Source organism: Olea europaea, chromosome 16 (genome assembly GCF_002742605.1).
Source record: "Olea europaea var. sylvestris chromosome 16, O_europaea_v1, whole genome shotgun sequence".
Classification (NCBI taxonomy): domain Eukaryota; kingdom Viridiplantae; phylum Streptophyta; class Magnoliopsida; order Lamiales; family Oleaceae; genus Olea; species Olea europaea.
The window spans coordinates 9,621,379-9,647,667 of NC_036252.1; the positions used below are offsets into that span (position 1 = coordinate 9,621,379).

Here is a 26,289-nt window from a genome sequence, read left to right on the forward strand (position 1 = left end):
GAGAACCGTAGGTAGATATTTTGACGGATTTTATATTGGGTTTACCTAGGAATAAGAAAAAATGAGATTCGATTTTTGTAGTGGTAGATAGATTTAGTAAGATGGTGTATTTCATACCGTGTCATAAAATTGACGACACCACTCACATAGTGGACTTGTTCTTTAGTGAGATAGTGCGCTTACATGGTTCCCTAAGAGACGGTAAGGCTCTTATATGCTTGGACTAATCATTATAAGTACATGACCTTCTTCGATGGTAGGAAGCCGATCATGAGCACTGCTACGTCAAGTCATTCAACTTGTTTATAGATGTAGGATGAACAAAAAAGTCACGACTGTGTACAAACGTCGAGTTATATAAAGAGAAAACAAAAGTGATCAATAATACTATTGGTAGTATAAAATTGCATTACTTTCAAATGGCATTAAGTGTGAGGCTTTTATAATAAAAGAGGTGAAGTGGTTATCGTTGGATGAAAATGCATGTGGCCTTATCTTAACGATCGAGGTGCCTTCTCCTACATGTCACTTTTTCAATCTTAGGTTCAAGGGCATTTAATGTTCTGAAAGGTAAGGTACCCTCTAGTCTAGGCCTAACATATGAAAGTAGGTTCCCAAGTTGACCGAGAGGCGTTTGCTGTATAGAGATCATATTAACCAATCACTCAGAAGATCTTGTACGAAAGATCTCTTGGAACTGGTAAAGCAAGAAGATGCCTCCTCATATTGAGAAGCTAGTCACTTCAAAATGCCTTCGTAGTATGTTGTGGCACCTTGTCAAGATCACAGAGGTCAACCTCATACATGCTTCGATTGAGGTGATGCATCAGTTTCACTGCCTATGTTTGATGGTCTCAACTAGTCCAGATAGGATAGTAGCATGGAGTGCGGGCTCTTGTTGGTTTATTTAACTCTTAAACATGTGGCATGTGTTCGGAGCTTCGTCGGATGAGGTGTAACAATATTCTCCTAAGTACGGATATTTAGCATGGACTTAAAGTTGAATATGAAAGATGTTATCCATGATATGCAATGTGGTATGGATATGGTCATTATTGAATAAGTGATGCTCTGAAATGGAATGTTCTGTCTTTTCTAAGGCCATGTTGGTGAGGTGACCATTTCCTTTGTTGTGAAGGGCATAATACAATAGTCCCCCAAATCCACGTAAGAGGGAACTTATTGTCGATGCTAGACTTGGACCTTATGTTGCAGTTGTTATAAAATGGTAAGGAGGCAAAGCTTTGACGATGGATGCAGCGGCAAGCTCAGAGATAATATAAAGGCAACGTTCTGAAGATAATTATTGAGGCAAGATTTTGAAGATAATTTACTAAGATGAAGCTTAGAAGATAATTGCTTATGTGGAGCCCTAAAGATAATTGCAGACAAGAGGCTTTAAAGAAAGCAGCTGAAACTTTGTGCATGAGAACTCTAAACTGAAAAGATGTTGGTAGGATGCATGCCAATTATTCAACGACTTGCGTGTTTTCAATAAAAGTCAGCTGAAGTGGTGAATGTAAGGCACACATTAGCTGAGGAATTTACTACCCAAATATGGCCTGTCACTTTATATTCTAAGGTCGTCAATACGCATGGGTGTCATGCAGATCCTTACCTTTGATTTGACATCTTTTGCTTCAAAGTTTTAGATAAATTGTCAATCAATGCCCCAAGATGATTAGGATTCAATCCAATGGTTGAGGCAAGTTAACTCAACCTATAAAAGGTAATCTTTGTTCATTTTTCACATAGTAAAAACTCTAACAAACCAATTTATCTCCTAATTCTAGCAAATCAATGATATTTCGACTGTCTCTTTGGATTTTTGGGCAAGTTTCTCTCTCTAGATCATCATTAGGTAAATTGTTCTTCCATTTTGTAACAAGTTCGCTTTTCCTTGTCCTCACATTTTTAAGAAAATGGCTTCTAGATGTGATTGTAGTTCTAGTGGTGTGGGGTAGATCTCCGAGCTATAGCATCCGAGTCGAGTATTGGGAATTTCACGACGAATGAGAATTGGTTGAGGCGACTAGGATGGGACAGTGTTTGGGCGATGCAAGATAAGGTGCTACCAATATGTCTTTGAAGATGAAGGAGAGTACCTTAGAAGAACTTAGGAAAAAGCATAGCATTCATAACACCATAGAACTTTTGGTACTCGATCTTTATGAAATTGTTTTCTATAATTGTGTTTTGATCTTAAATACTAAATTTTTTGGTCATATCAAAATAGGGAAAGTATATGAGATGATATGTTTGAATTGTTTGGTATTACTTATCAATTGTTTGTTACTACTTTGCAATCATCTTGTTTGTCATAATTAAAAAGAATAAAAATGTTGATATATGGTTGATTAAAACAAACAAGTAAATCTTGTTTATTGGCAAATTAAATTTAAGTGATTATAGTTTTTCAAAGCATTCAATGAAAAATTGATCATGATCGTCAAAAGATTTGTCGTCACAAACAGGACGCATAAAGAAGGCCAAGATCGAAGTCAGGTCTTCCAATCATTCAAGACTCCTTCAAATTAAGATCCTAAGAGGCAAAAGAAATTTCAAGAACTAGGCCTTTTTAGATCATGTAAAGGTACTAATTCTTTGATATTTACCAATGAAAGCTTTAAGCTCAAAAAAACTTTTGTACATTAAAAACTATTTTGTGCCCTAAAAGTTATTTTGATCAAATATAAGGATATCTTATAAAATAATACTTGAACTTGAAAAATATCCTTTATCCTAAAAAACTAGTTAAAAATACTTTTAAAAATCTATACTTTTTAAAACATTTGAATCGGATCACATGGGGCCAAAATGTGAAAACTGACATAGCCGATGATCAATCAATGGTGATCAACCAGTGAGGAGTGCTGGTGACTGGAAAGGTCCAAAGGTCCAAATTTGATAGCCTTGAATTTTTGGTGTACAACGGCTATATTGATCTTTTAAACATGAGGTGATCAACCGGTTACTTGTCCGAACTTTCCAAAAAATTTGTTACTTTTGAACTTTATAAGCCCTTGTTGGTGTGGATAAAATTCAGATTTTGAGTAAATTTTGATAGAAAATGAAATGTGTGGTTGAAATATTTTGGGCTTCATAAAAAGTATGGTTAAAATTCATTGTTGAATTTGACTTAGATTTAAATCTAGATTTTAATTTCTACCAAACATGGGCTAAATGTCCTTACTCTTTCCGTTCTTCACATCACTCTTTAAGAGCATTAAATTGAGAAATTCTTGAGCGAAATTCTTGAGCAAAACTCTTTTTAACTTATATCTTATTTAATACATCAAACATTTACTTTGAAAACTTTTGAACTTTTGAAAATCGTATTTTTCATCAAAGTTTTCTCATCCAACACTTGAGTTTCATTTACTGCAACTCATTAAAAGTGTTAGCCTCTCTTATAACTAAATTCATTTGTATCATTTATTAAGAAGGGAGATGTTCAAATTGTGAACTCATTCTTCAAATTTGGAGGTCATATCGAGATCCCCTGAAAGCTCAATATTTTGGGTTGTATTAAGGTTCCGTAAGCTCAATATTCTATAAGGCCATCTTCTTGTTTGTAAGTCACCGAAAGTGTTATAAGGGTTTGAATTGCACCATAAGTCAATCAATATAGTGAAAACATATTGTTCATAATGGAGAGTTTGGTAACGGAGGACGTAGATCATTATTTTGGATCGAACCTCTACAATTATATCGTTTGTACATTCTCTTCCCTTTTATTTATTGATTTTGTATTTGTGCATTTTGCTCGATTGATTTATTCATACCTAACTTGCTTGAGTTTGAATTAATTTTTCGAAAACATTTTTAAAATCAATTCACCCCCCTTCCCCGCCCCTTGTGAGGTTATTATTGGGCTATCAGATAGGACTTGTTTGTTATCCAAAGCCTAGCTGCGTCGTGATTAGCAAAGCCATTTTGAAGGGATAATGTGTCTATATTTGTACCCACTTTTTAGGAAATTCTTAGGTTGTACATGCTAGCACCTAACCAACTACTCCGTAACATATGGAGCCAATTGATGAGGTAAAATTTCCTCTAGAATGAGACCTCACTAGATGAGAACATGTCTCTTCATTTGTTTTAAACAATATTCCAGCCTTAGGCCTTGGATATGAGGAAGAGTCGAAGAGGTGGTACTATATGACCTCTTGGATGGCTCATTCACCATTTGTAATAGATCTTCCTTATTAAAGTTAAAAGGAAACTTGGGCGAGGGAGAGATGGCAGCTGGTAGAAGGTGGCCGCTGGTAGAAGGTGATAAATCTCCTGCTATCTCCAATTTTCCATGTTAAAGTGCTCTAAAGCCAGTGAGTTTCATTTTGAAGTGATAAATATGATTACTTATGTGAATTGCTTTACTTACCTTGTAGGGACTGTTAATCATTTCCAATTGTCCACTTCAGAGTAGAAGATCATCAATGACATCTACAAGCATCCTTCAACATCATGTCACTTTCATACCCATTGGTCGTTGCATATTTTTTATCAAGTTTGATCGTGGCTTTAAGAGGTAATTTACTGAAGCCTTCCATCTTTTAATTCATCAGCTATTCAAATGTTGAGACTTCATTTTTAGCACGAATAAACATGCTCTACAGGATTACCTAAAGCCTGACATGGTGTCGAATAATCAAGGCTACTCCAAAGCCCATGGAGCTGAAGCCGAACTCATCTAGCTATAAGAACCAGCGTGAGCTGGAGAGAATAAGGCCTACTTTGAAAAGGCCTCTGTTAGGGAAACACCCCAACCAGAAAAGGTGCCTATTATGAAAAAGAAGAAAATGTCTGAGGTGTCTACGACCTCCACTATGGTACCCACAGTAGCTCAATTGCCATCGTCTTGGCCCAAACAACAGTCAATTATTGTTCCTACCAAAACCCTGGATGATGAATTGGTGGAGGTGGAAGAGGAGTCCTTGAAAAGGAAGGGCAAGGAGGTCACCTCCTCGAGGAATAGTGAGAAGACCAAAAAATTTTGGGAGGCATGGCAAAGAGGACATAGAGGCCAGGTAGGGCTGAAGGACATCCAAAGGAGGAAAAGTGAGTTCCTTAGTAAGACCAGTAAAGAAGAAAATGAGGCCAAAAAGGCCAAGGTAGTCTAGGCCATAAAGTCGAAAATGTTGAAGATACAACGAAATTGGGCTCTACCTTAGTAGAAATTTCTTATCCGAAGAATGAAGTCCTTGAAATGGAGCTTCGCGTTTGCAATTGTGCTTCACATATATATAAAGAAGCCTCATTCCTATAAATGGGATTTCTTCTCTATATCTACACTTCATCCGTATAAGGAGGTCTTGCTCCTACAAAATGGGACTTCACCTCTGCACTTGCAGTTCGCTTTTACAAGGAGCTCCACTAAAGTTAATGGAACTTCACTCCAGCACCCATTGTCTAAGTACACATGCCTTGTCAACAATTAAATTCCATCCCTTTAATAAATATATGTGCCTGAACTTGGAGGGACTAATTTTTTATGCACTATTCATTTCATCCTTGTGTTTCTCGTAATAAGTATCACTAGAACACTTCATAACTTATAGCAGACAACATGGGTCATAATATTGTCACCTCTCCAACCATGCTAAGAAATTTTTGGACATGTAACGTCAATCACATTCTATCAACCTAAACTTTAGAGACAACTTGTAAGCCGTCCCTTTTTATTTATTATCCCTTGTTTCATTGACTCCTACCAAAGTCCACACCTTATATAGCCCTCGTTTGAGCCCCATTAATTTTCATTTCATTTTTCTCTCTTCTATTTTCAACCACACAATCTTCCATAAAATAATATTACACATAAATCGAAAATTTTTCCTTCTTTTTCAATCACTCATTTTTCTAACAAATACTATTCCACCCATTAATTTTTTCACGTAATGGGGGCCAAACAGGGGCATAAATATTGAAGTCTAGACTTAGGAGACTGTTTTTCCCGTTTTGTCCAGTGAGGTAGATCACGTGCAGCCAGTAAGAAAGAGCAAGAAGTCACGCGAGGCCTAGGTTTATCATTTGAAGTAAAATGATAACATATGAAGTTCCATGTCCAAAGAGAGGCACCACAAGTAGTTGTAGTGTATTTTTGAAGCAATAGGCGTTTGCTGCACAAAACATCTTCATTGACACTGCTTCAACCTAAAGATCTTATGTATGAAGATACTTAGTGTACCGACAAATTTGATACTCTATAGTTGTCTCTAGGACTAAGTATGGTCTGGTTTGATTCGGTTCTAACGAGAATCGAATTAGACCCAAAATTTTTAGGTATTTAGTAAGTAGAACCGTCGAGTCCAAATTTAATTATGGAACCGTTCGGATTCGGTTCAGTTCGAATCCATTCGGTTCCCATGCTCTGTATTATAACTATTTTTTTATATTTACAAAGCTACATTAATTCTACTAATAACATATTTAATCTTAGCTCTTACAAAATAACGTAATCCAATCTCATGTCTTTTGCATCTCTATTTGATAAGTTCTTCATAATTTTGATTGTTAAAATTACAGGAAGAAGAAGATAGCGAGCTTACAATAAATAAGAAAGATACTATCGAGCTTCAATTCGATTTCTCTATAATGATAAAAACTACACAATGGTAGGATAACAGATTTAGGTAAAACTAAGGTCAATTTGATTAAGTTGGGCATGGACTAAAAATTAGAAATAGGAAAATCATATTTTTAGGTTGGAGCTAAATTAATTAGTTAGCAAATTTATTTAAAAAAATAAAATAAACTGGCTTATATAAAAAAATAAATTAAAAAAATTAGGAAGATACGGTTCTTCGATACTTGATCTAAGTTGAGAATCGAACCAAACTCATCGGTTCCCGATTCAGATGCTCGTTCGGGTATTTAACTTGAGAAGAATCGCTCGGTTCAATTCAGTTAGGTTCGGGAGTTTTGCTAACCCTAGTAGGCTCTTTCAGTTTACTTTTCAAGTGGCAAGGCTAAAACGTAGGTTTACCATTTTTTAGTTCATTTAAGTTGACCACAGACTTGGGACAGCTGGGATTGATATCATCAAGTTCGACTCTTGAGCCATTATGATGAAGCCACGTGTCTAATGGACACAACCTCTTCCCTCTCACCATATAAACTCACACTTAGTGTTTTTCAAAATTAATGCAGTTCAACACATCTATAGTATATTGCATGGTATGTTCTCTTCAACATGGATCCCTTTACTCATGTCCATTTTTACTCCCTTACCCATATATTTCACCATTAATTGACTTGAACGTTGAAGTCCTCACGATCACCTCCTTCACTGCTAAAGATAAGGTCACGTACGTTTTTCAAATGTTGAAGAACTCAAAATGTGGATAGAAGTAGAATCGAGATCTGTTGACCACGTATCTTATTGGATTTCGAGGTCAACATTGTGGATATAGTCTTCCAAGCTCATTGGAATAACATGCAAAATGTCTTTTGAGGCCGATAAATAGTATGAAACTTCCACGAAGGAATTTGAAAACAACTTTTCCTATGAGAGGAACCTCTAGGAGTATTATATGAAACATCATTCTTTCTAGAAAAAATGATAAACAGATGCTCAAACACACATTACGAATAAATATGCAGGTGAATGAAAGACACCACAGCTAAATTTCATATGACAAAAGGCAACTACGTATGATTACATTATACTTTTTTTAGTAACTACCTAAAGACATAAATTTTCGGCCAAAAAAAAATGAGGACTACGCAGGTGACTTGTGAAATGCATTTCTAGTCATTTTAATCTTTTAATCCTTCATTTTCAAGTTGAGAAGAATTTGCTTGTTTGCTAAACTGTGGGGAAGCGGCAACATCATCAATTGACAAATTAGAGGTATCACTGGATTCTATGTCGTCTGTGGGAGTTGAGTCAGATTCTGCAACATTTTGTTGCAGGCTCCAGTACATTATGCTAGCTGTCAAGATAAGGATCATTTTTTGGTTCACCTGTTACCAAAAATGAAAAAGAAACCTGTTACAATACAATTTTTGGAGATGATAGTTATATGTAACATAACTAGATGTACGTACCTCCAGAATATCCTCTGGCAATAAAAATATAGAGCACCCAAGCTTTCGAGCAACACTAATTATGTAAGTTGCATTTAACTTCTTATCCTCATCTGTAAGCAAATTACATACAGCAAGTGTGAGTGCCAATGCCAATTCATTATTTCACCAAATCATCAAATTAGACATGAGAAGAAACTTAAGAGAGTAAAGGGAAGACTTGTGCACGTACCTGTTTCCCCCTTTGTTACAAGGCCCCAGTTAACCACCCTTGGCTCCACAGCACTCAGAAGTTGTAGGAAGAAAATTCCAGTTGATAGGCTTTTATCCTGATATTACGTACGTACATGTCATCCATAGTATTTATAAACATACATACATGATGATGATAAAGAAGAAGAAGACGTAATATTACCTTAAAGCTCTCCATTACAGATGTTCTGCCTGATTTTTTAACTTTATCATTTGCCCAATTTAGTATGTCACCATCTGTTATCTCCTTTCCTTGGGAGTGAGATCTCAAGTTTTTCAACAATTGGAGCATAGTAAACCTCATTAACTGCCATAAAAATGCTGGGAGAGAAAAGAAATAAATGAATTTAGTCATATTTTTAAACAATATTCGTAAAACAAAAGACTAAGACAAATTTAAATCAGTATAGTTAAAAGACAAAGTTTCCCTTCTTGCACTTGTACTTCATGAATACGTCAATACAGATATGTCAAAAACTAGAAAGGCATTCAATTAGTTGATTTTCCCATGCACCCTCTACACTACAAAGATCATGCAACTCCATTGTCTGAAAATTTATAGCCGTCTCACTTCCAAAACAAGTCTTCATCATTAATACATAAGTTCATGTCCCTTGTAGTGTGATCAACATCCTAAGCAATTGTCATTGTTTCTTTCCCTATAAGGTTTTATAATTAATCCTTTCTACAACCCCTGAACTTGTACTTTATTCCAGAGAATTTTTGTCAGTTTTCTCTAATAAAGCTAAAATGCAATGAAATATGGGCTTAAAGTCACATCATTTTGATCACCGTTTCCACATTATTTGTTTAATAGAAAATTTCGCCCCTTCATTCCACCCTTTGCTCATCGTCATTCTAGCATTCTATACAGATGTTGCTCTCCCCGGATCAAAAGTAAACCTCGTCCACTTGTCTTCCCACATCTAGCAATTTATTAGCATCAATTCAGGCACCCTGGCAATTCATAAAATTAGAGCAGGTAAAAGAAGGCATTTTATTGCCTAAACAATATCTTCTTGAATGGTTTAGATGATTTGAGGAAGCCATAAATGAGATGGAATTTCAACAAAGTCAAGGAATCTAATACTCACAGAGGGATAAAAACGACCTGTAGCCCTTGTTTGAGCCCCATTATTTGGTAAAAATAGATTTTAGATCAATGAATTTTTTGAGAATGTGTAATTGAAAAGTAGGAAAAAGTTTTAGATTTACGTGTAATATTATTTTATTAAGAGAACATGTAGTCAAAAATGAGTTTGGAGAAAAATGTATTAATAGAAAATTAGGCTCAAATGAGGGCTTAGTGTGGATGATAAAACGGTGATAAGAGTACTCAATGCATTGACGCATATGGTATGTTTTTCTCACATAAAAAATGAATTATTGATCTTATATAGGAGATGGGGATGCTTTCTTTTAAGCCAATCGACATATATTGAGCAGAATCTCAAGCTAGGGAAGATCTAACAGATGCAACCATAGATTGTGAAAGGTATCAAAGCGGTCACATACAAGGTCAAGCAAGAGTATCATACGTCAATTCTTGCATTTTCTAAGGAAAGTTCATCTAAAGGTCAACTATAAGGGGAACTCTATTTAACAAAAACCAATCTTCGAGCTAAGAGCCATATGATTATGCGGATTAGCAGGATCAATGACAAAACAAGATATACATTCATTGGAGATAACTTGATGACATGGACATGCAAGAAACAAACAAATATTGCTAGACCATAGCACAAAGGATTTATAAGTCCTTATCTAGTAAATAAAAGGATTTCTGTTTTCTTTGTATCCCTGAATCACTGGACAAATTAATGCTTAATAGTTACTAACTTCCATATTTTAGTTTACAGTAGCTTTTAAAGGTTGGAGGCATTGTGTTCTGAACTAATGAAACATGCAGGAACATAATTTGTTTCACAAGCTGCATTTTCTTTTACTGGACAATTTATTTGAAAGACGAATAGGAGATTGAATTAGTGGTTGAAAATCATGAAGTGACACTAGAAGAGGATTTTATTAATCTTGTGACAGAATATTGGTGATGTAGGAAATGTATCAACTTGATAATGAACAATAAGAATTGAAAAAGAAAGGGGTACAAAGAGAAGAATCTAGGGCAAGGAAATAGTTATATTCAAATAATTCAGGTGTTTTTGTAAACATTGCCCTAAGTCCCTTTCTATAAAGGATTTCGAAATTAAATAAACTTCTATCTAAACAATCTTGAAATAAAATAACATTATCAAAATCAAACTACTATAATCTAAATAAACTCAAATTCTACTAATTCTTAGTCTTTCGCCTTAAATAGACTTTTCCTTTTTTGCTTGTTACATAATTTCTTCCCAACTGATAAAAGAACTCGACCCAACTAGGTATAGTCCAAGTAGGCATCCAAAAGCTTTGCATCTAACATTCGAAACTCTTCTTCATTAATCCAAGTAGCATCACCAAGCGCTCACCTTTCCAATGCACAAGAAACCTATGAAAACCCCCATTTTGGAATGCAATGATATAATCATTGAGCACCTCATTGATAACATGCTGAAGTGAAAATATGGTAATAGGAGCTCAAGGGGACAGTCAAGAAACTAGTCCTACAGAATGTTAGAAGATAAAATCGGAGGCTTGAATGTACCTCGATAAGGATAAAAATCTGCCATATTGAAAACTGGAATAATATTTAAGCCCACGTTTGATCCCCATTAAATTAAATTACATTACATTCCATTTTTCTCTCTCCTATTTTCAACCACAAAATTTTCCATAAAATAATATTACACGTAAATCGAAAACTTTTTCTTCTTTTTCAACCATTCATTTTTCTAAAAAATAATATTCCCTCCATTTTCATTTTTAGGTAATGGGCATCAAACAGGGGCTAAGTGCCTTGGCAAATCAAGTAGAAAAATGTTAGCTCCAAGCCTTTTAATAATAGAGAAAGGACCAAGTGATCTAGAACAAAGTTGGTTTTTTTTTTTTTTTTGCAGCATGTTTTGAAAAGCGTTCAAGTGCAAGCCATATCATAACAAAATCGCCAATCTTGAACTCTTTATGCTACGGTGTGAATCATCTGCCATTTTTTTTTCTTTTAATTTTATCATGCAAATCACAAATATGATCAGAAAATGATTGAGCAGATACAGTAGGACGAAAATCAATAGGTAAAGGAACTAGGTCTATTGGTTGACATAGGGAAAAACCTTGAATGACCTCAATTGGTCTATGACTAGTAAACCTATTGATAGAACTATCATATGCGAACTCAGCAGTTGGCAATACCAAACCTAATTACCCGATTTTTTCCCCAATTAAGCAACAATGCAAGTTACCTAGACTACGATTTACTACTTCAATTTGACCATCTATTTAAGGGTGGAATGCTCATGAAAACGTAAGAGTCATTACAAACAATTTCCATAGTATTTTTCAAAAGTAACTAACAAACTTAATATTACGATCAGACACAATAGTTAGTGGAAGTCTGTGTCGATGAACAACCGCTTTGAAGAATAACTTAGTGATATAGAATGCGTCGGTAGAATTGAAATAGGGAATAAAATGGGCCACCTTAGAAAATCTATCCAAAACTACAAAAATGAAATCATCACCTCTAGCGGTTTTAGGCAACCCTATTACAAAATTCACACTAAGATCACGCCAGGGAGCATGAGGAAAGGGAAGGAAGCATAAAACCCAGTATTTTGACATTGGGCCTTACCTAATAGACAAGTGTGATATTGTAACACAATGCGAGCCACATCCTTCTCTCGACCAAAATGACCTGGGAGATCTCCTACATGAAGTTCCCAAATAATAAACTCACAAACTGAGGCACAATGGATACATAACTAGGTACCTTTTTAAAAAAGATAACCATCTTTGAGCAAAAAAGCAACGTGATTATGAGATAAGTCAGCTAACAATTCTTGAAAAATGATACCGATGTCAGGATAACTAGAATAATCATCTTTTAAAATTCTAAAGCAAGTGGGTCCAAATGCTTATGTTGTTGACATCCTACCACACCTTGGATGCCACTTTACTTTTAATATTGAGGACTTAGTTGCTTATAAAAGCCATTTCAATCCCTCCAATGATCCTCTTTTACCTTCTTCCGTGGATCCTAATCCTGATTCTTTGGCCACTTCTAACCCAATACCTCATCCCACAGCATACAGAGATAAAATTGATGTTATTTTAGATGAAGAGACTGTGTTAACTAATGATGAAGAGGTTCAACGCTTCTTTGTTCGTTGGATTGATCGTCCAGATTCTGACTGTACATGAATCTCCGAAGAGACACTACAGCAATTGGACCCAGATTTATTGGAGCTCTATCGGAGTCAATAGGATCTTCCTTAGCCCAGATCACCTCCCATCCACTCCGGGAGAGTTGGTCAGGACGGCAAATTTAGACCTCCACTAACACATTTTTCCAGACGTCGAAAGAAGCTTACCCGACCACTCAGCTTATGGTTAGGAAATTGACTGCAGCCTATAGTGATATGTCCACTCAATAGGGTCGAGTTTTCTCCCACCCCAGAAGGGTTGATGAGGACATCATTTACGTATATTTGTTTTATTTTATTGGACTTCTATTTTGTATATTTTAGTTGGACTACTATTTATGGACTTGTGTAATGGACTTCGCCCTTTTTCTTTGGGTTTCATTTTGTTATTCAAATCTCATTTTTCATATAATTGACAGTTGATGAATGAATAAAATTATTTTGATGGCTTGTGGCAATTTTCTCCTCTCCATCCTTTTTCTATTGTTTCTTCTGTGAATTCTTCTCCTACCCCTATTCTTCCCTTAATTCCCTCTTCTCCATAGATCTGTTCTTATTTTCAATTAATTATTCGAGTTGTTGCTGCATCACATTTTATATAGAAGAGGACTTCAAAATTAAATAAACTTCCTATTAAACAAACTTGAAATAAAAGATAACATTGTCAAAATCAAACTAATATGATCTAAATAAACTCAAATTCTACTAATTATCGGTCTTTCATCTTGAATAGACTTTTAGTTCCTTCCTTATCGCATCAATTGGTCCTGAAGTTATACTCGAAGGTATTACAATTAATTGTGACTAAAAATGTCTTCTTTTTCCATAAGGCCTGAACCGACGGCAAGATCAAGGCACTTGCTCGAGAGAACGAAATTTTGCGATAATCTTAACTGGAGTGAAACATGCTATCACATTGAAATATCATGGAATTGTTTCATTCTATAAAAGATAAACCAGAGAATATCACTCTTGAGATTGTGGATAGAATGGTAAAAGAGGATTAGACAGTTCAATGATCTTCCATCTACAATATAGCAGATCTCACCTCTATTTGTCAAAATAAAAAACCCAACAAGAAGAAATATCTAAGTAATTTCCCCCACTCACTAAATGTGGTAGGACAATCTATGCAATTTCAGGATATACCCTTAGAGTTAATATGAATGTTCCTTGTACAATTATTAAAGACATTACTATCTATGCAAAGATCTCAACAAATGTTTACACTATTATGATAGGCCTCCAATACGATTGACTTACTCTAGAAGAATCCAGAAAGATGGAGAAGCAACTCAACAGCTGAAGAATAACTAACTTCGATTTTGTGGAGCATGTGGGGGAAATCAATTTAGTTAGAAGAAGGTTATAAATAGGGGAGGAAGGCTAGGAGCACAGAAAAGAGTAGAAAGAGTAATAGAGTCTAGTTTCTTTATTCTTATATAGCATTCCCGTGTAATTTCCTTTCGGTATTCAATAAAAAATTTCAATTATCATTTCTCTTCTAGCAGAGTCCCATCAAATTGGTATCAGAGCAACATTCCTGATGGCTCAAAACAGGCAGACAACAGAATGGATCTTATAGAAAAAGAAATGGAGGAGATGAAGGGAAAGATATAGTGCCTTCTCGGACTGAAGAAATTAGTGGAACACCTAGCTCAGAGCATGGCCAAAAAGTTACAATCCATGGAGGAAACCAGAAAGGAGGTAGCCGCCCTGTCCAAATCAAAAACTAGACTAAGCAAAAACGAGGGAGGTGATGGATCGGGAAGCAATTTTGAAGGACCGGTGCTTCAGGGCAAACCACCGGAGGGCAGGGAGAACCAACCAATCGCAGGGAAGTGGTCAGAAGGGATAGGGGAGGCTAGCTATGGAGGTCCCACCGCTAATATGACACCGAGCAAGGAAGAGGAAGGGTGGCGACAAATGCGGAAGCTCGAAATGCCCATTTTCTTCGGAGAAAATCCAAATGGGTGGCTGTTCTGAGCAAAAAGGTACTTCAAGGTCAATGGGCTGATGGAACAAGAGAAATTAGGGGCTATAGCAGTCAGCTTAGAGGGAGAGGCACTAGTTTGTCTTCAATGGACTAAAACGCAGTCCCCCTTCCAAATATGGCAACAGTTCCAACAACAATTATTACTGCGGTTTAGGTCCACACGGGAAGGAAACCTCTGTGAACGATTTTTAGCTATTAAACAGGTAGGAAGTGTAGCAAAATTCCAACGGGAATTTGAGTCGTTGGCCGCACCATTGAGAAGGGTGTCGGACGACGTTCTTGAGATTACCTTTGTAAATAGGTTGACACTAGATGTAAGGGCTAAGTTAAGGCTATTGGGCCCAAGGAGATTGGGCCCAATTATGGAAACGGCCCAGAAGATTGAAGACCGTAATCCGATTATAAGGAGCCTCCAGGAACCCACGACCCTAAAGGCAGTCAAACCCAATTCAATGATGTCTAGATTGGAGACCAACAGGTTCGAGACTTTCCCAACAAAAACCGTCACCGTGGGGGAATGGCCGGCTATTACAAAGCGCGAAGTCCTAGTAAGGTGCTTGACCGACGTAGAATGGCAACGAAAAAAAGAGAAGGGTCTCTGCTTCAGATATGATGAGAAGTTTACAGTGGGTCATCAATGCCGACACCGTGAGCTAAGAGTGCTGCTAGTACAGGACGACGACGGGGATGATGACTCTGGGGTCGATTGAATTGGCAAGTGGAAGATACCTCCAGTAAAAGTGGCAGAGAAGGTAGAACTATCATTGAATTTAGTGGTAGGTCTGACAACCCCTGGGACTATGAAGATCAAGGGCATATTACGGTAGAAAGAAGTCGTCATTTTTATCGACTGCGGAGCCATACACAACTTTATTGCCTCAAAACTAGTTTAGAAGTTGGGACTGCCGACTACAGCTATGACAAATTACGAAGTCATTATGAGCTATGGGGAATTTGTTAGGGGACAAAGGATCTATAGGGAGTCGTCTTGGAGTTACAGGGACTTACCGTAGCTGAGGATTTTCTTCCATTAGAATTGGCGGTACAGATGTAGTTCTGGGGTTGCAATGGCTTTGTACGTTGGGAAACATGGAAATCAACTAGAAGCTCCTCACAGGTTCGGTAATGGTTTTGAAAGGAGACCCCGGGCTCCATAAAACGGAAATCTCCCTTAAAGCCATAGTGAAGACATTACAGCACAAAAGGCAGGGAATACGATTGGAAAACGTGCCTACAGGAGCGAAAATCAAGGAGAAGGAAGAGCCACCAGCAATTGTGAAGCAGTTACTTCTACAATTTCAGCAGGTGTTCTAGGAACCAGGAGGATTGTCCTCAACTTGAAGCATCAATCATATAATCAGATTGAAAGACGAAACGGAACCAACAAATGTCAGGCCCTATAGATACTCGCAGATTCAAAAAAATGAGATAGAAAGGTCGGTGCTAGAAATGCTGGCCGTAAGCATCATTCAACGTAGCATATGCCCCTTCTCTAGTCCAATTTTGCTGGTTAAAAAAAAGGGTAGTTGGCATTTTTGCGTTGATTATCGGGCCCTCGACAAAGCCACTGTTTCGGATAAATTCTCGATCCCCGTTATTGACGAATTATTAAACGAGCTACATGGGGCGACGATCTTTCAAAATTGGACCTGAAGTCAGCACATCATCAAATTAAATATTAAAGGAAGATGTGCCTAAGACCACGTTCAGGATGCATGAAGAACACTATGAATTTCTTGTCATGCCATTCGGTCTCACCAATGCACCGGCAACTTTCCAGTCTTTGATGAATGAGGTGTTTAGAAGCTATTTAAGGAAGTTTATCTTAGTGTTCTTTAATGACATCCTAGTTTATAGCAAAGATGTGGACTCATATGTGCAACATTTGGAGCTGGTGTTTCAAGCCTTACGTTGGCACCAGTTATACGCCAATGACAGGAAGTGTCTGTTCACTCAAACCCAAATTGAATACTTAGGGCATCTGGTGTCGACAAGGGGGCTTGTAGCTGATCTAGCAAGGTAGCCGCGATGGTTAATTGGCCAACACCTTGGATCCTCAAGAAACTTTGAGGGTTTCGAGGACTGACTGGATATTATCGAAGGGTCGTGTCTAGCTATGGAACGATATCGTGGCCCCTCACACGGCAACTAAAGAAGGATGCTTTCATGTGGAATCAAGAAGCAAATAAAGCTTTCCAACAACTTAAGGAAGCAATAACATCTGTTCCCGTGTTGGCACTACTAAATTTTTCTAATGTTTTTACAATTGAAACCGACGCATTAGGGTTTGGTTTAGGGGCTATTTTGATCTAAGACCGACAGCCAATTGCCTACTACAGTCAAGTACTCTCAGCATGTTCTCAGCAGAAGTCCATTTATGAAAGGGAGCTAATGGCAGTAGTTTTGGCAATACAAAAATGGATGCATTACTTATTGAGGCATCGATTCATATTACAAACAAACCAACGCAGCCTTAAGTACCTTTTGGAGCAGCGGATGGTACCGAGGGAATTCCAACGCTAGGTTACTAAGCTCATGTGATACGACTTTGAGATCCAATACCGACCAGGTATGGAGAACAAGGCTGCGACGCCTTATCTCGAGTCCTCTCTCCAATTGAACTTTCAGCCATCTCGTTTCCAATCATGAGGAATATGCGGCTAATTCAGAGTCAGATAGGGACAGATTCGATGCTTGTAAAGAACAGAGACGAACTGCAAGTCGACCCAGATTCACGTCCCCATTACTTACTTGAACACAACAAATTGATGTACAAAGGCCGCCTGGTGCTTTCCCATTCTTCCTCTTTGATCCCAACCTTGCTAAATGAATTCCACAGCAACTCCATTGGAGGGCATTCAGGTTTTTTGTGTACCTAAAAGTAGCTGAGAAGTGAAGTGTATTGGCGGGGAATGAAGAAGGATATTAAGAAGTTTGTGGAAGAATGTCTCGTATGTCAACAGAATAAAACACTTGCCTGATCACCCGCGGGTCTTTTCCAACCGCTGTTGATTCCGCAACAAATTTGGGAGGACATATCGATGGATTTTATCGAGGGTTGCCAAAGTCAACTGGGTTCGATTCCTTGTTGGTGGTAGTTGACCGTTTTAAGTAAATATGCTCACTTTCTGCCACTTAAGCATCCCTTCACGACATCTGACGTCGCAGGCCTATTTGTCAAAGAAGTGGTGCGGCTCCATGGCATTCCCAGTTCCATCGTTTCAAATCGAGACAAAATCTTCATTAGTCACTTTTGGACCGAACTCTTTCGCCTGCAAGGAACACACTTTCACCGTAGCACCGCCTATCACCCTCAAAGAACAGATGGAGGTAATCAATAGGTGTCTGGAAACATTTCTCCGCTATTTCTCTTTTAATAAGCCTCAAAGCTGGTCCACACGGGTACCATGGGTTGAATACTGGTATAACACCACTTTTCATGCGCTACAAACAGCACTCCATTTCGGGCAGTTTATGGGAGAGACCCTCCACCATTAATCCATTATGGAAATCAGACCACACCAATACATTCGGTTGAACAACAATAGCAGGACAGAGACAGCATGTCTTCTAACTAAAGGCCCATCTCATCCGTGCTCAAGAAAAGATGAAGATAATAGTTGATAAACATCATCTTGATGTTCAATTAGCCGAAGGGGATCTGGTCTATTTCAAGCTTCGACCTTCCCACCTTCGCTCACTGGCAAACAAGCCAAACAAGAAACTCGGTCCTAAGTATTTTGGTCCATTTGAAGTTTTGAAACGTATTGGTCAGGTGCATATCGTTTGAAACTACCTCCCACCTCAGCAATACACCCTATTTTTCATAATTCACAGCTTAAGAAAGCCTTGGACAGAAGATCACCAATCCACTAATTCTCCCTCACCTCAGTTCCGACCTCGTATGGCACCTCCAAGACACCTACAGCTAGGTCAGAGGCTTCGTAGGAATCAGTAACTCAATTTTGCAACACTTCCTGAACTTCCACCTTGAGGAGAAGGTGTCTTTGGAAACCGGGGGTATTGATAGGCCTCCAATACGGTTCACTTACTCTAGAAAAATCCAAAAAGATGGAGAAGCAGCTCTGCAGCTGAAGAATAACTAACTTCGATTTTGTGGAGCATGTGGGGGGAATCAATTCAGTTAGAAGAAGGTTATAAATAGAATAAGGGAGGAAGGATAGGAGCACAGAAAAGAGTAGAAAGAGTGATAGAGAGTCTAGTTTCTTTATTCTTATCTAGCATTCCCGTGTAATTTCCTTTCCGTATTCAATAAAATTCTTCAATTATCATCTCTCTTCTAGCAGAGTCCCATCATATTCATGTTCTTTGTTTCCTAGAATTTCAACAATTGAGATGCATTATAAATCGTAAAGTCGTTAGTTAACCCTAGGGCTAAGAAAAATTTATTAGAGGTCAACCATATAAGAACTTACTGAAGGGTCAAGTTAATTACCTAATTAAGTTAACTAATAAAATTTGAGAAGAACAACACTTATGGAAAACGTAGAAGTATCAGATCAAGTTTTATGCAGATGGCAAAATCAAATATGGCTTCGGCATGAAATGAAGAATAAAAACAACATTGTAAAGCAAAATGTGCCAGCCTAAAATATGAAATCTGAATAGCCCCAATAGCTTGAACCACTTGAGCTAAAAGCTTAAACTAGTAGATAGCGTCCATTTAGTAGTGGTGGTAGCAGAGACGGAAAGAGATGGGGCTGGGGTGGGCTGCGGGCCGGCCCCAACCCAAAAGCTAATTAACTTGTTAAAAAAATGGAAAATTCAACCCAAATTATTGGTTAAATAAATAAGAAAAAAATTTAGCCCAGTCCATAAAGTAATTTTACACAATTAACTTCATTCCCAACCCAAACCCAATGTTCAATTATTTAAATTTAAATAGTTCATTGATAATCAAATTAATTTATTATATTAGAAATATTTTTTATTGATTAAAGTAAAAATAAATATCTTATTGTAGCATTTCACATGTTTGACTAAGCTTAAAAGTAATTAAGGTAGTGGTTGGTTTGCATTTTCATTTTCAAAACGATTTTTGGTTTTCCCTGAAAACGACCCGTTTTGAGCGTTTTGAGCGTTTTCGACATTTATAACTGAAAACGATAAAAAGTCATTTTGCGTTTTTAGTTATAAATTTTAACTCGTTTTCGAAAATACGTTTTCGAAAACGACGGATTAAACGCGCTTTCCGCGTTTTCAAAAAAGGAAAACGAAAAATGGGTCAAAAACGACAAACCAACCACGGCCTAATTTTTTCTAATGTATTTTTTCGTATATTGCTTATTTACACTTGTGAGTTAAAAATTTATTTACTTCGACCACGAAATGGAAATATGCTTTATATTTACTTTTGTCATTTAAAAATATATTTGTTAGAATTTTGTCATAAATGTTTAAAAATATATCTTAACCCATTTTGTCATTAGTGTGAAGAGTGTAACTTTTTAAAATAAATCTCGAGTAGCAAAGAGCATTTAAGAAAAAAATTCAATTTTCAGCCCATCCTAACATATCTACCTGGCTCCGCCCTTGGGTGGTAGTAATGAAATAAAATTAAAAAATGGGGGAGGGATTAAGAGTAAGATAACTCTCACCTAATATGAGCTTCTTGTTTCCCTGCACAATATCATTTCCAGCAACATTCACCAGCGAAAAGTTCAATTCCTTCCCAATACTTATCACTTGGTTGCAATTTTCAACTTTCCTGAAAGGCATCTTAATAGGAGGTTTTGTAGCATGTTTCCAATTTACTGACCCTGGGGATGTTTTATCAAGCACTTCTAAAAGAACCCATCTGTAGACAAGAAGAATGAAAATCAAAAGTAATTTATAAAGCCCAATATCATCGCAAAGAAGTGGCTAACCCACCCTGTCCTGACATCTTCAAATACGTTATTAACATATGTATCAGTTCCAAGGCTATTAATCCATAGCCGGAAGCATCTCTCTTCCCTTGAAGTTTGAGCATCCTCCGTCATCATATTAGCAAAAGAAAGCTTTGAGTTGTCCACTGATAGGCCATTCCTGCAACAAAATTAACACAATAATCAGTTGTAAATCTACAATCAAACAAGCAAACAACAAGATAAAAATTTATGTGGAATGAGAATTTTTAGAACAAGTAGAATCAATTGCTAAATTGCATTAGAACTGGACATTCTGCTAAACATATACCAAAAGACATAAACAGATAAAGGTGTTTCTGTGCAGGTAACAAGTTAGCACAGCCCCTAGATATGTGTACAAAAGATGCCCTTGCCAAGGAAAGCGTAGTATTATGCAATGTACACAAGAATATTATGCAATGTACACAAGAATGAAATAAAATTATGTCTTCACTATCTCTATCAATGACATCCCTGCCTGATAGATACACCTCTCTCTCGCTCTCTATATTCAATACACACTCTTAACACACAGGCGTTCATACAAGTATATACAGCCAACAAAGGCAGCTCGAATCTCTCGCATGCCATTGTGTACCCCCATCTACCTTCAAACTCCACCATCCACCTGTAGTATTATTTTGACCAATTAGAACGTACATATTCGAAATTGCTCTTTGTTTTTAATCATCCTATTCCAACCTGAGGCCACAATGTCACAAATATAAATTTGATTCTACTTATACCAATTATGGTTTCTAAACAGTTAAAATAAATTATATTGTCATTAATTATATGTTTGTTCACTGTGTACAAGGTAGCTATGATTATTTACTCATTGATAATATGAAATGGATTACTTGGCAGTGCTAGTAGAATAGATGGCATATGGGATGAATTCAGTGAGTTCAGCAGACACGAAGTTCCCATCTGGCACCACATTAATATGATATTGCAATTTAGAGTCTAACCTGTGTTGGAATATTTGAGCGACAAACGCAAGATTTAAGTTCGGTGAGCCCTCAACAATGTCCTTTGAAGTAACATATCTTCTGCAATCCAGTTTCTCTGCTTGCTCAAGAATCAAATTCGCTCTTTCAGTAGGATCTTTTGCATCTAAAGTCGTAGTCGTACCATGTTCTGGAGCCAAAGCATTGAGCAAATGAGCATAAGCTTCCCCGTCCTGCAGGTTAGATAAGCTAGTAACATCAGATTAGAAAAATAGCTACAATTTCGAAATTCTTAATAAGCAGATGACTATGTCGATAATTGATACTTCCAAAGACAAGTCCCAAATGAAAATGAGCACAGCTAATGAGAGTGGGTGCGAACGTATAAGTAAAAGTGCCACTAGGAAAATATGCAGAACTGTAAGAAGTCTGCATATATAATTCAACAGAAAGTGTAATTTTTTCTCTCAATGGAACAAAAGTTTATGGTCAGATTACATTACAATACCTATGACTATAAATTTGATGTTTCCTAATAAAATTTGCTTCGTATTGACAGAAAAGAGAACAAAAATGAAGTTAATTTTTTCAATATCAGTTGGCTGAAAGCCTGTATTACTGATGGCTTTTAGTATTGTGAGTTTCAATTAGCAATTTTTTCTTCATAGGATTCTGATAAGTCTTATTCATGATGAAAATATTGACTTTATTCTTTTATGTTGTACCATTATTTGTCCATTGAAAGATTGGTAAATTTGACAGTTCGCCTACGATGACTTCAATAATTATTGCAAAATCCTTGACAATCCCGATTTTACCTCAATCGGAAATATAAACTAATATCAGCGGACAATTTCATCCAAACTCATTTATAATCCTTGTTGAACTAGGACTTACTCATTATCTTTCATAATCATTCAACAAATCTAAATCGTAAAATCAATATCTATAAGAGTCTGTAAATTATGATGTAATCTCTTGGTTTAGAGTAGTACACTACTTTACATCTTTTAATGGCGAAAGAGAACTTCAATTTTTCAAGAGTAATTCTAGAAGGCCGTGAGAAGATTCTAAGGATCTTTTTCTTGCCTAGGAGATATTACCAGGTGCCTCTAATAATTTTTTCTTTTTTCTATTAATTTCTTCCAAATTCATTTCTATATTCAACTATAACTTTTTGACTTTTCTCTGATATAGTTTAATTTTGTATAAAGAGGCGGTCATGCATCACTCATCCAGAACATTAAAAATGGAACTCATTTAAAAATATACATGCACCTGAACTTGGAGATAATGAAATCTTACTATGAGTTTCAGAGGCATTGTTATTCAAAGCAAACAGAATATCCTTATAAAAGTCTTTTTTTTTAGCAATCCAAAAAAGAAAAAAAAAAAATTACTAGATAAATAGAAGAGTAATGCTATTCATTATGAAAGACTATCAATAGTTGTTCTACGTGGCAAACACATTGCAGTTTTTTATTTGATGCATAAGGTAATAAAAAATTACCATATTAATGCGTCAAGTAAAAAACCGTCATGTGTATACCACGTAGAACGACTGTCAATAGCCTTCACTATAAATAGCATTATTCTAAATAAAAACACCCTAGCCTTTGTAATATTTTTATTTCATTCTATGGTATGTCAAATAATTGGTGAATTTGCTGATAAACTGTCAATAAAACAAGATGCGGTGCAGTGAAGAAAAAGAGAATACAAAATTTCATAAGAGTAGACAAGGATACCCTATTTGGGAGAAGGGGAGCCAAGGCTGGGGGATGACTGAGGAAGAGAACAAACAGATTCTATCCCATCATTCAACTCAAAACGATACTGAAAACAGAATGTATTTTATGCTTCGATACTAATTCATTTTGGCTGGTCCACGTTGTCTACTAAAAGTTTCATCATGAACATGCATCACCTAACTCATTTCCAAACAAGCAAAAATAACAGGAAAAAACTTAGCAGATATCATCATATTGAATTAGAAGATCATAAAAGGTGCAAGTTTGACCACATATGTCTACGTCAAGTTTATAAGTGCAAATTGTTTCTGAGTGACGCATTTCGCAAATATATACAACAAAATAAAAATCTATTTCAACTCCATGTTTTTTCTATCAAAACCATGGAATTTCTAGCTGAAATTTAATTACACTCTGTAGATGTCTTGGCAATGAGAATTCCAACTAGTAAACTTGTAGCAGATATTATAACGTTAGAACTCTTATTACCTTGAGATCAGATGAAAAATTTGTAACCTGCTTTTTATATCCTGCCTTCTTCAAATGAAAATTCATCCATTTCAGAAGAACTTTCTCTGGAGCTAAGCTCATGAGCTCTTCCACTTCCTGCAATTAGTATTACCATTCTATTTTTTAGGGTACGATGAAATTTTGGTTAACATTTTAGATTGAATTTCTGACCTTGCTATCTTCCACCAATTCAACAAGTTGAGGAGTCTTTTTCAGATTCAGATCAGCTAACAATTGTATCTGGTAATTCCACATTATCAAATTTAACAAACGTTAAGACGATTAAAACTTGATATCTTCCTGGTATATAGCAAAACTGATCAATTGAAGCACCATACCTTGATTATTTGAGAAATCAACCCAAGGACCAGATGGGGCTGTAAAATAATCGAAAACACTACCATCAGTAACATATATATGCGAGATATAATAATATTTGAACATCACTAATTTACTTACTCTTGCTTCAACTAGGTCTTGAGTGCCAATGTTCACCACAGTGCATCCAATTGCCTTTGCAGAATTGAGGCACAGGGTGTGGTTCTCGTTCCTCTCCCACGGATTCAATACCTGCTTGGTATTGATAGCTCGCTCGTCTATTGTACCAGGGACAGCCACATTAATGAGTTTACTGGGAGAAATGACTAAATTGATCAAAAACCAGAGAGTTAAAATGTCATGTGTATATATTTTTTCCATATTATCAAAAATTACTTTAAAGTACCATAAAAGAACTCCATCCTTTGCTAGGTCAAAGAGAACATTGGTTGCTGGATCTAAGGGTAGATACTTCTTTAAGAATGGATCTTCACCAAGAAAGCTATTGATGTGAGCAACATATGAAGATTTCTCAGGTTCACTAATGGTGTGACGAAGTGTGGTTGTGGTGGCTTTGAGGAACGAAGACGAAGTTTTGGAATCACCAATTTTTGCTGTGGCTCGTGCTTGAAGGTTCAAATATGCCTGTCCAATACTAAATACTTCCATTGCTTTCCCCCATTTCTTTCAAATTTCATCCACAATAAGAAAATGTCAATTAAATTCCATATTCCATAATCAATTCTTGGTTGAAGTCAGAAATCCGACTCGTTCAGGATATCCATAATCTCATCTTGAGTTAGCATGTCGCTGACAGACTTCAGTTTCACCATAGCTGCTGGCAAATCTCTCAGTCTGACCTTCCTAGATTTATCACCCACAGAAAGAAACTATACCCAGCCAGAATGTAAGCTAACCATGTCAAAACAAACTATACAAATCAATAAAAACAAGACATTGTATACTATAAGTAAATTACATGAAATACTTCCATTGCTTTCCCCCAATTCTTTCAAATTTCATCCACAATAAGAAAATGCCAATTAAATTCCATATTTCAAGCCGTAAATTCACAACACTTACCCGAAGGAAAGATTCAAAATCAATATCTTGGTTGAAGTCAGAAGAAGACTCGTTCAAGATATCCATAATCTCATCTTGAGTTAACATGTCGCTGACAGCCTTCAGTTTCACCATAACTGCTGGCAAATCTCTCAATCTGACCTTCCCAGATTTATCACCCACAGAAAGAAACTATACCCAGCCAGAATGTAAGCTAACCGTGTCAAAACAAACTATACAAATCAAGAAAAACAAGACATTGTATACTGTAAGTAAATTACGTACTTTGGATTTAAGGCTGCGAAGCTCGACTTGAGTGAATTGGCTTTGAAGCCATGGATCAGAAACAAGAACGCCCACAAAACTGGACATTTTCTCGTGTATTTGCTAATAGTGTACAACACAAATACTGAATTCAGTCAATTTTAAAATCCATATTATTTTAACATCGATGCATGCATGTTTCAAATCAATTGGAAATTTTTACCCCCAAAATAAAAAAACAAGATTCAGATAATCAAAATGGGTGCAAAAAAAAAAAAAAATGTTGAAACTTACACAGAAAGCTATTGATGGGAGAAATTAGTCGATGAACAAGCCCATGTCTAATGAATTTCACTTATTTACTATTTGTTTCAGGTGCCATTTTTGCAATGCGAGTAATGGAAAATGAAAATGAAAATGAAAATGAAAATGAAGGAGAAAAAACCGTTTTGCCTTGTGAACATCCGAATACCGAGGAAGGCAAAGGGCCAAACATAGGTGTAGCATGGATCTTGATTCTTCCTTTTTCAAGGTAAAAACATTGCCTGCCAAGTTTTGCTCGTTTAAATACCCTTTTTTTTTTCCTGTGGGTTAATAAATTTTGTAATATTGAATTTTTGGAGGATATATGATTAAAAAGTAAGAAAATTTTTGAATTTATGTATAAAATTATTTTTATTGAGAGAATGCGTGATTGAAAATGAATAAAAATAATTTATTTAAAAAAAATAGAGCTCAAAGACGAACTACTTTATTAAATACTTAATGAATTCTGAATATTGACCAAATTCAACTTGAGTATATCACAACAAAGAGGTTTTAAATTCAAATATTAAGGGCCGTTATAGAAAGTCTTGAGTGGTAAGATTGATTGATGCTCTTTCAAAACACATAATACATAAGATATAATGACTTTGGCAAAGAGGATCGAATTGTTAAAAGGGA

The 26,289-nt window shown here is 36.3% G+C and overlaps 1 protein-coding gene across 2 annotated transcripts; it reads right to left on the bottom strand.

The window, feature by feature from the left end:
• Window positions 1-7,598: 7,598 nt before the first annotated feature.
• Window positions 7,599-25,916, bottom strand: LOC111412048 (fimbrin-5-like). 2 transcript variants are annotated; one of them, XM_023042783.1, is made up of 15 exons: window positions 25,790-25,916; window positions 25,366-25,467; window positions 25,102-25,272; window positions 24,425-24,663; window positions 24,160-24,331; window positions 24,039-24,077; window positions 23,872-23,940; window positions 23,680-23,796; window positions 21,461-21,672; window positions 20,473-20,628; window positions 20,199-20,398; window positions 8,447-8,604; window positions 8,264-8,360; window positions 8,053-8,144; window positions 7,599-7,968 (listed from the first exon to the last, which is right to left on the bottom strand). In XM_023042783.1, exons 1-15 carry the CDS (start codon window positions 25,838-25,840, stop codon window positions 7,762-7,764), a joined length of 2,082 nt encoding a protein of 693 aa, XP_022898551.1. In that variant the 5' UTR covers window positions 25,841-25,916; the 3' UTR covers window positions 7,599-7,761. The 2 variants fall into 2 exon arrangements, with proteins under 2 accessions (XP_022898551.1, XP_022898552.1); XM_023042784.1 differs by having other exon boundaries at window positions 25,639-25,877.
• Window positions 25,917-26,289: the final 373 nt, after the last annotated feature.

Excerpts from the sequence above, each read along its gene's own strand:
- LOC111412048 (XM_023042783.1), bottom strand. The coding sequence starts at position 25,840 with ATGTTTGGCCCTTTGCCTTCCTCGGTATTCGGATGTTCACAAGGCAAA. Across the intron at positions 20,629-21,460 it reads GCTCAAATATTCCAACACAG|GAATGGCCTATCAGTGGACA; the intron begins GTTAGACTCTAA and ends ATTTTGTTGCAG. Across the intron at positions 7,969-8,052 it reads TGCCAGAGGATATTCTGGAG|GTGAACCAAAAAATGATCCT; the intron begins GTACGTACATCT and ends TTTTGGTAACAG.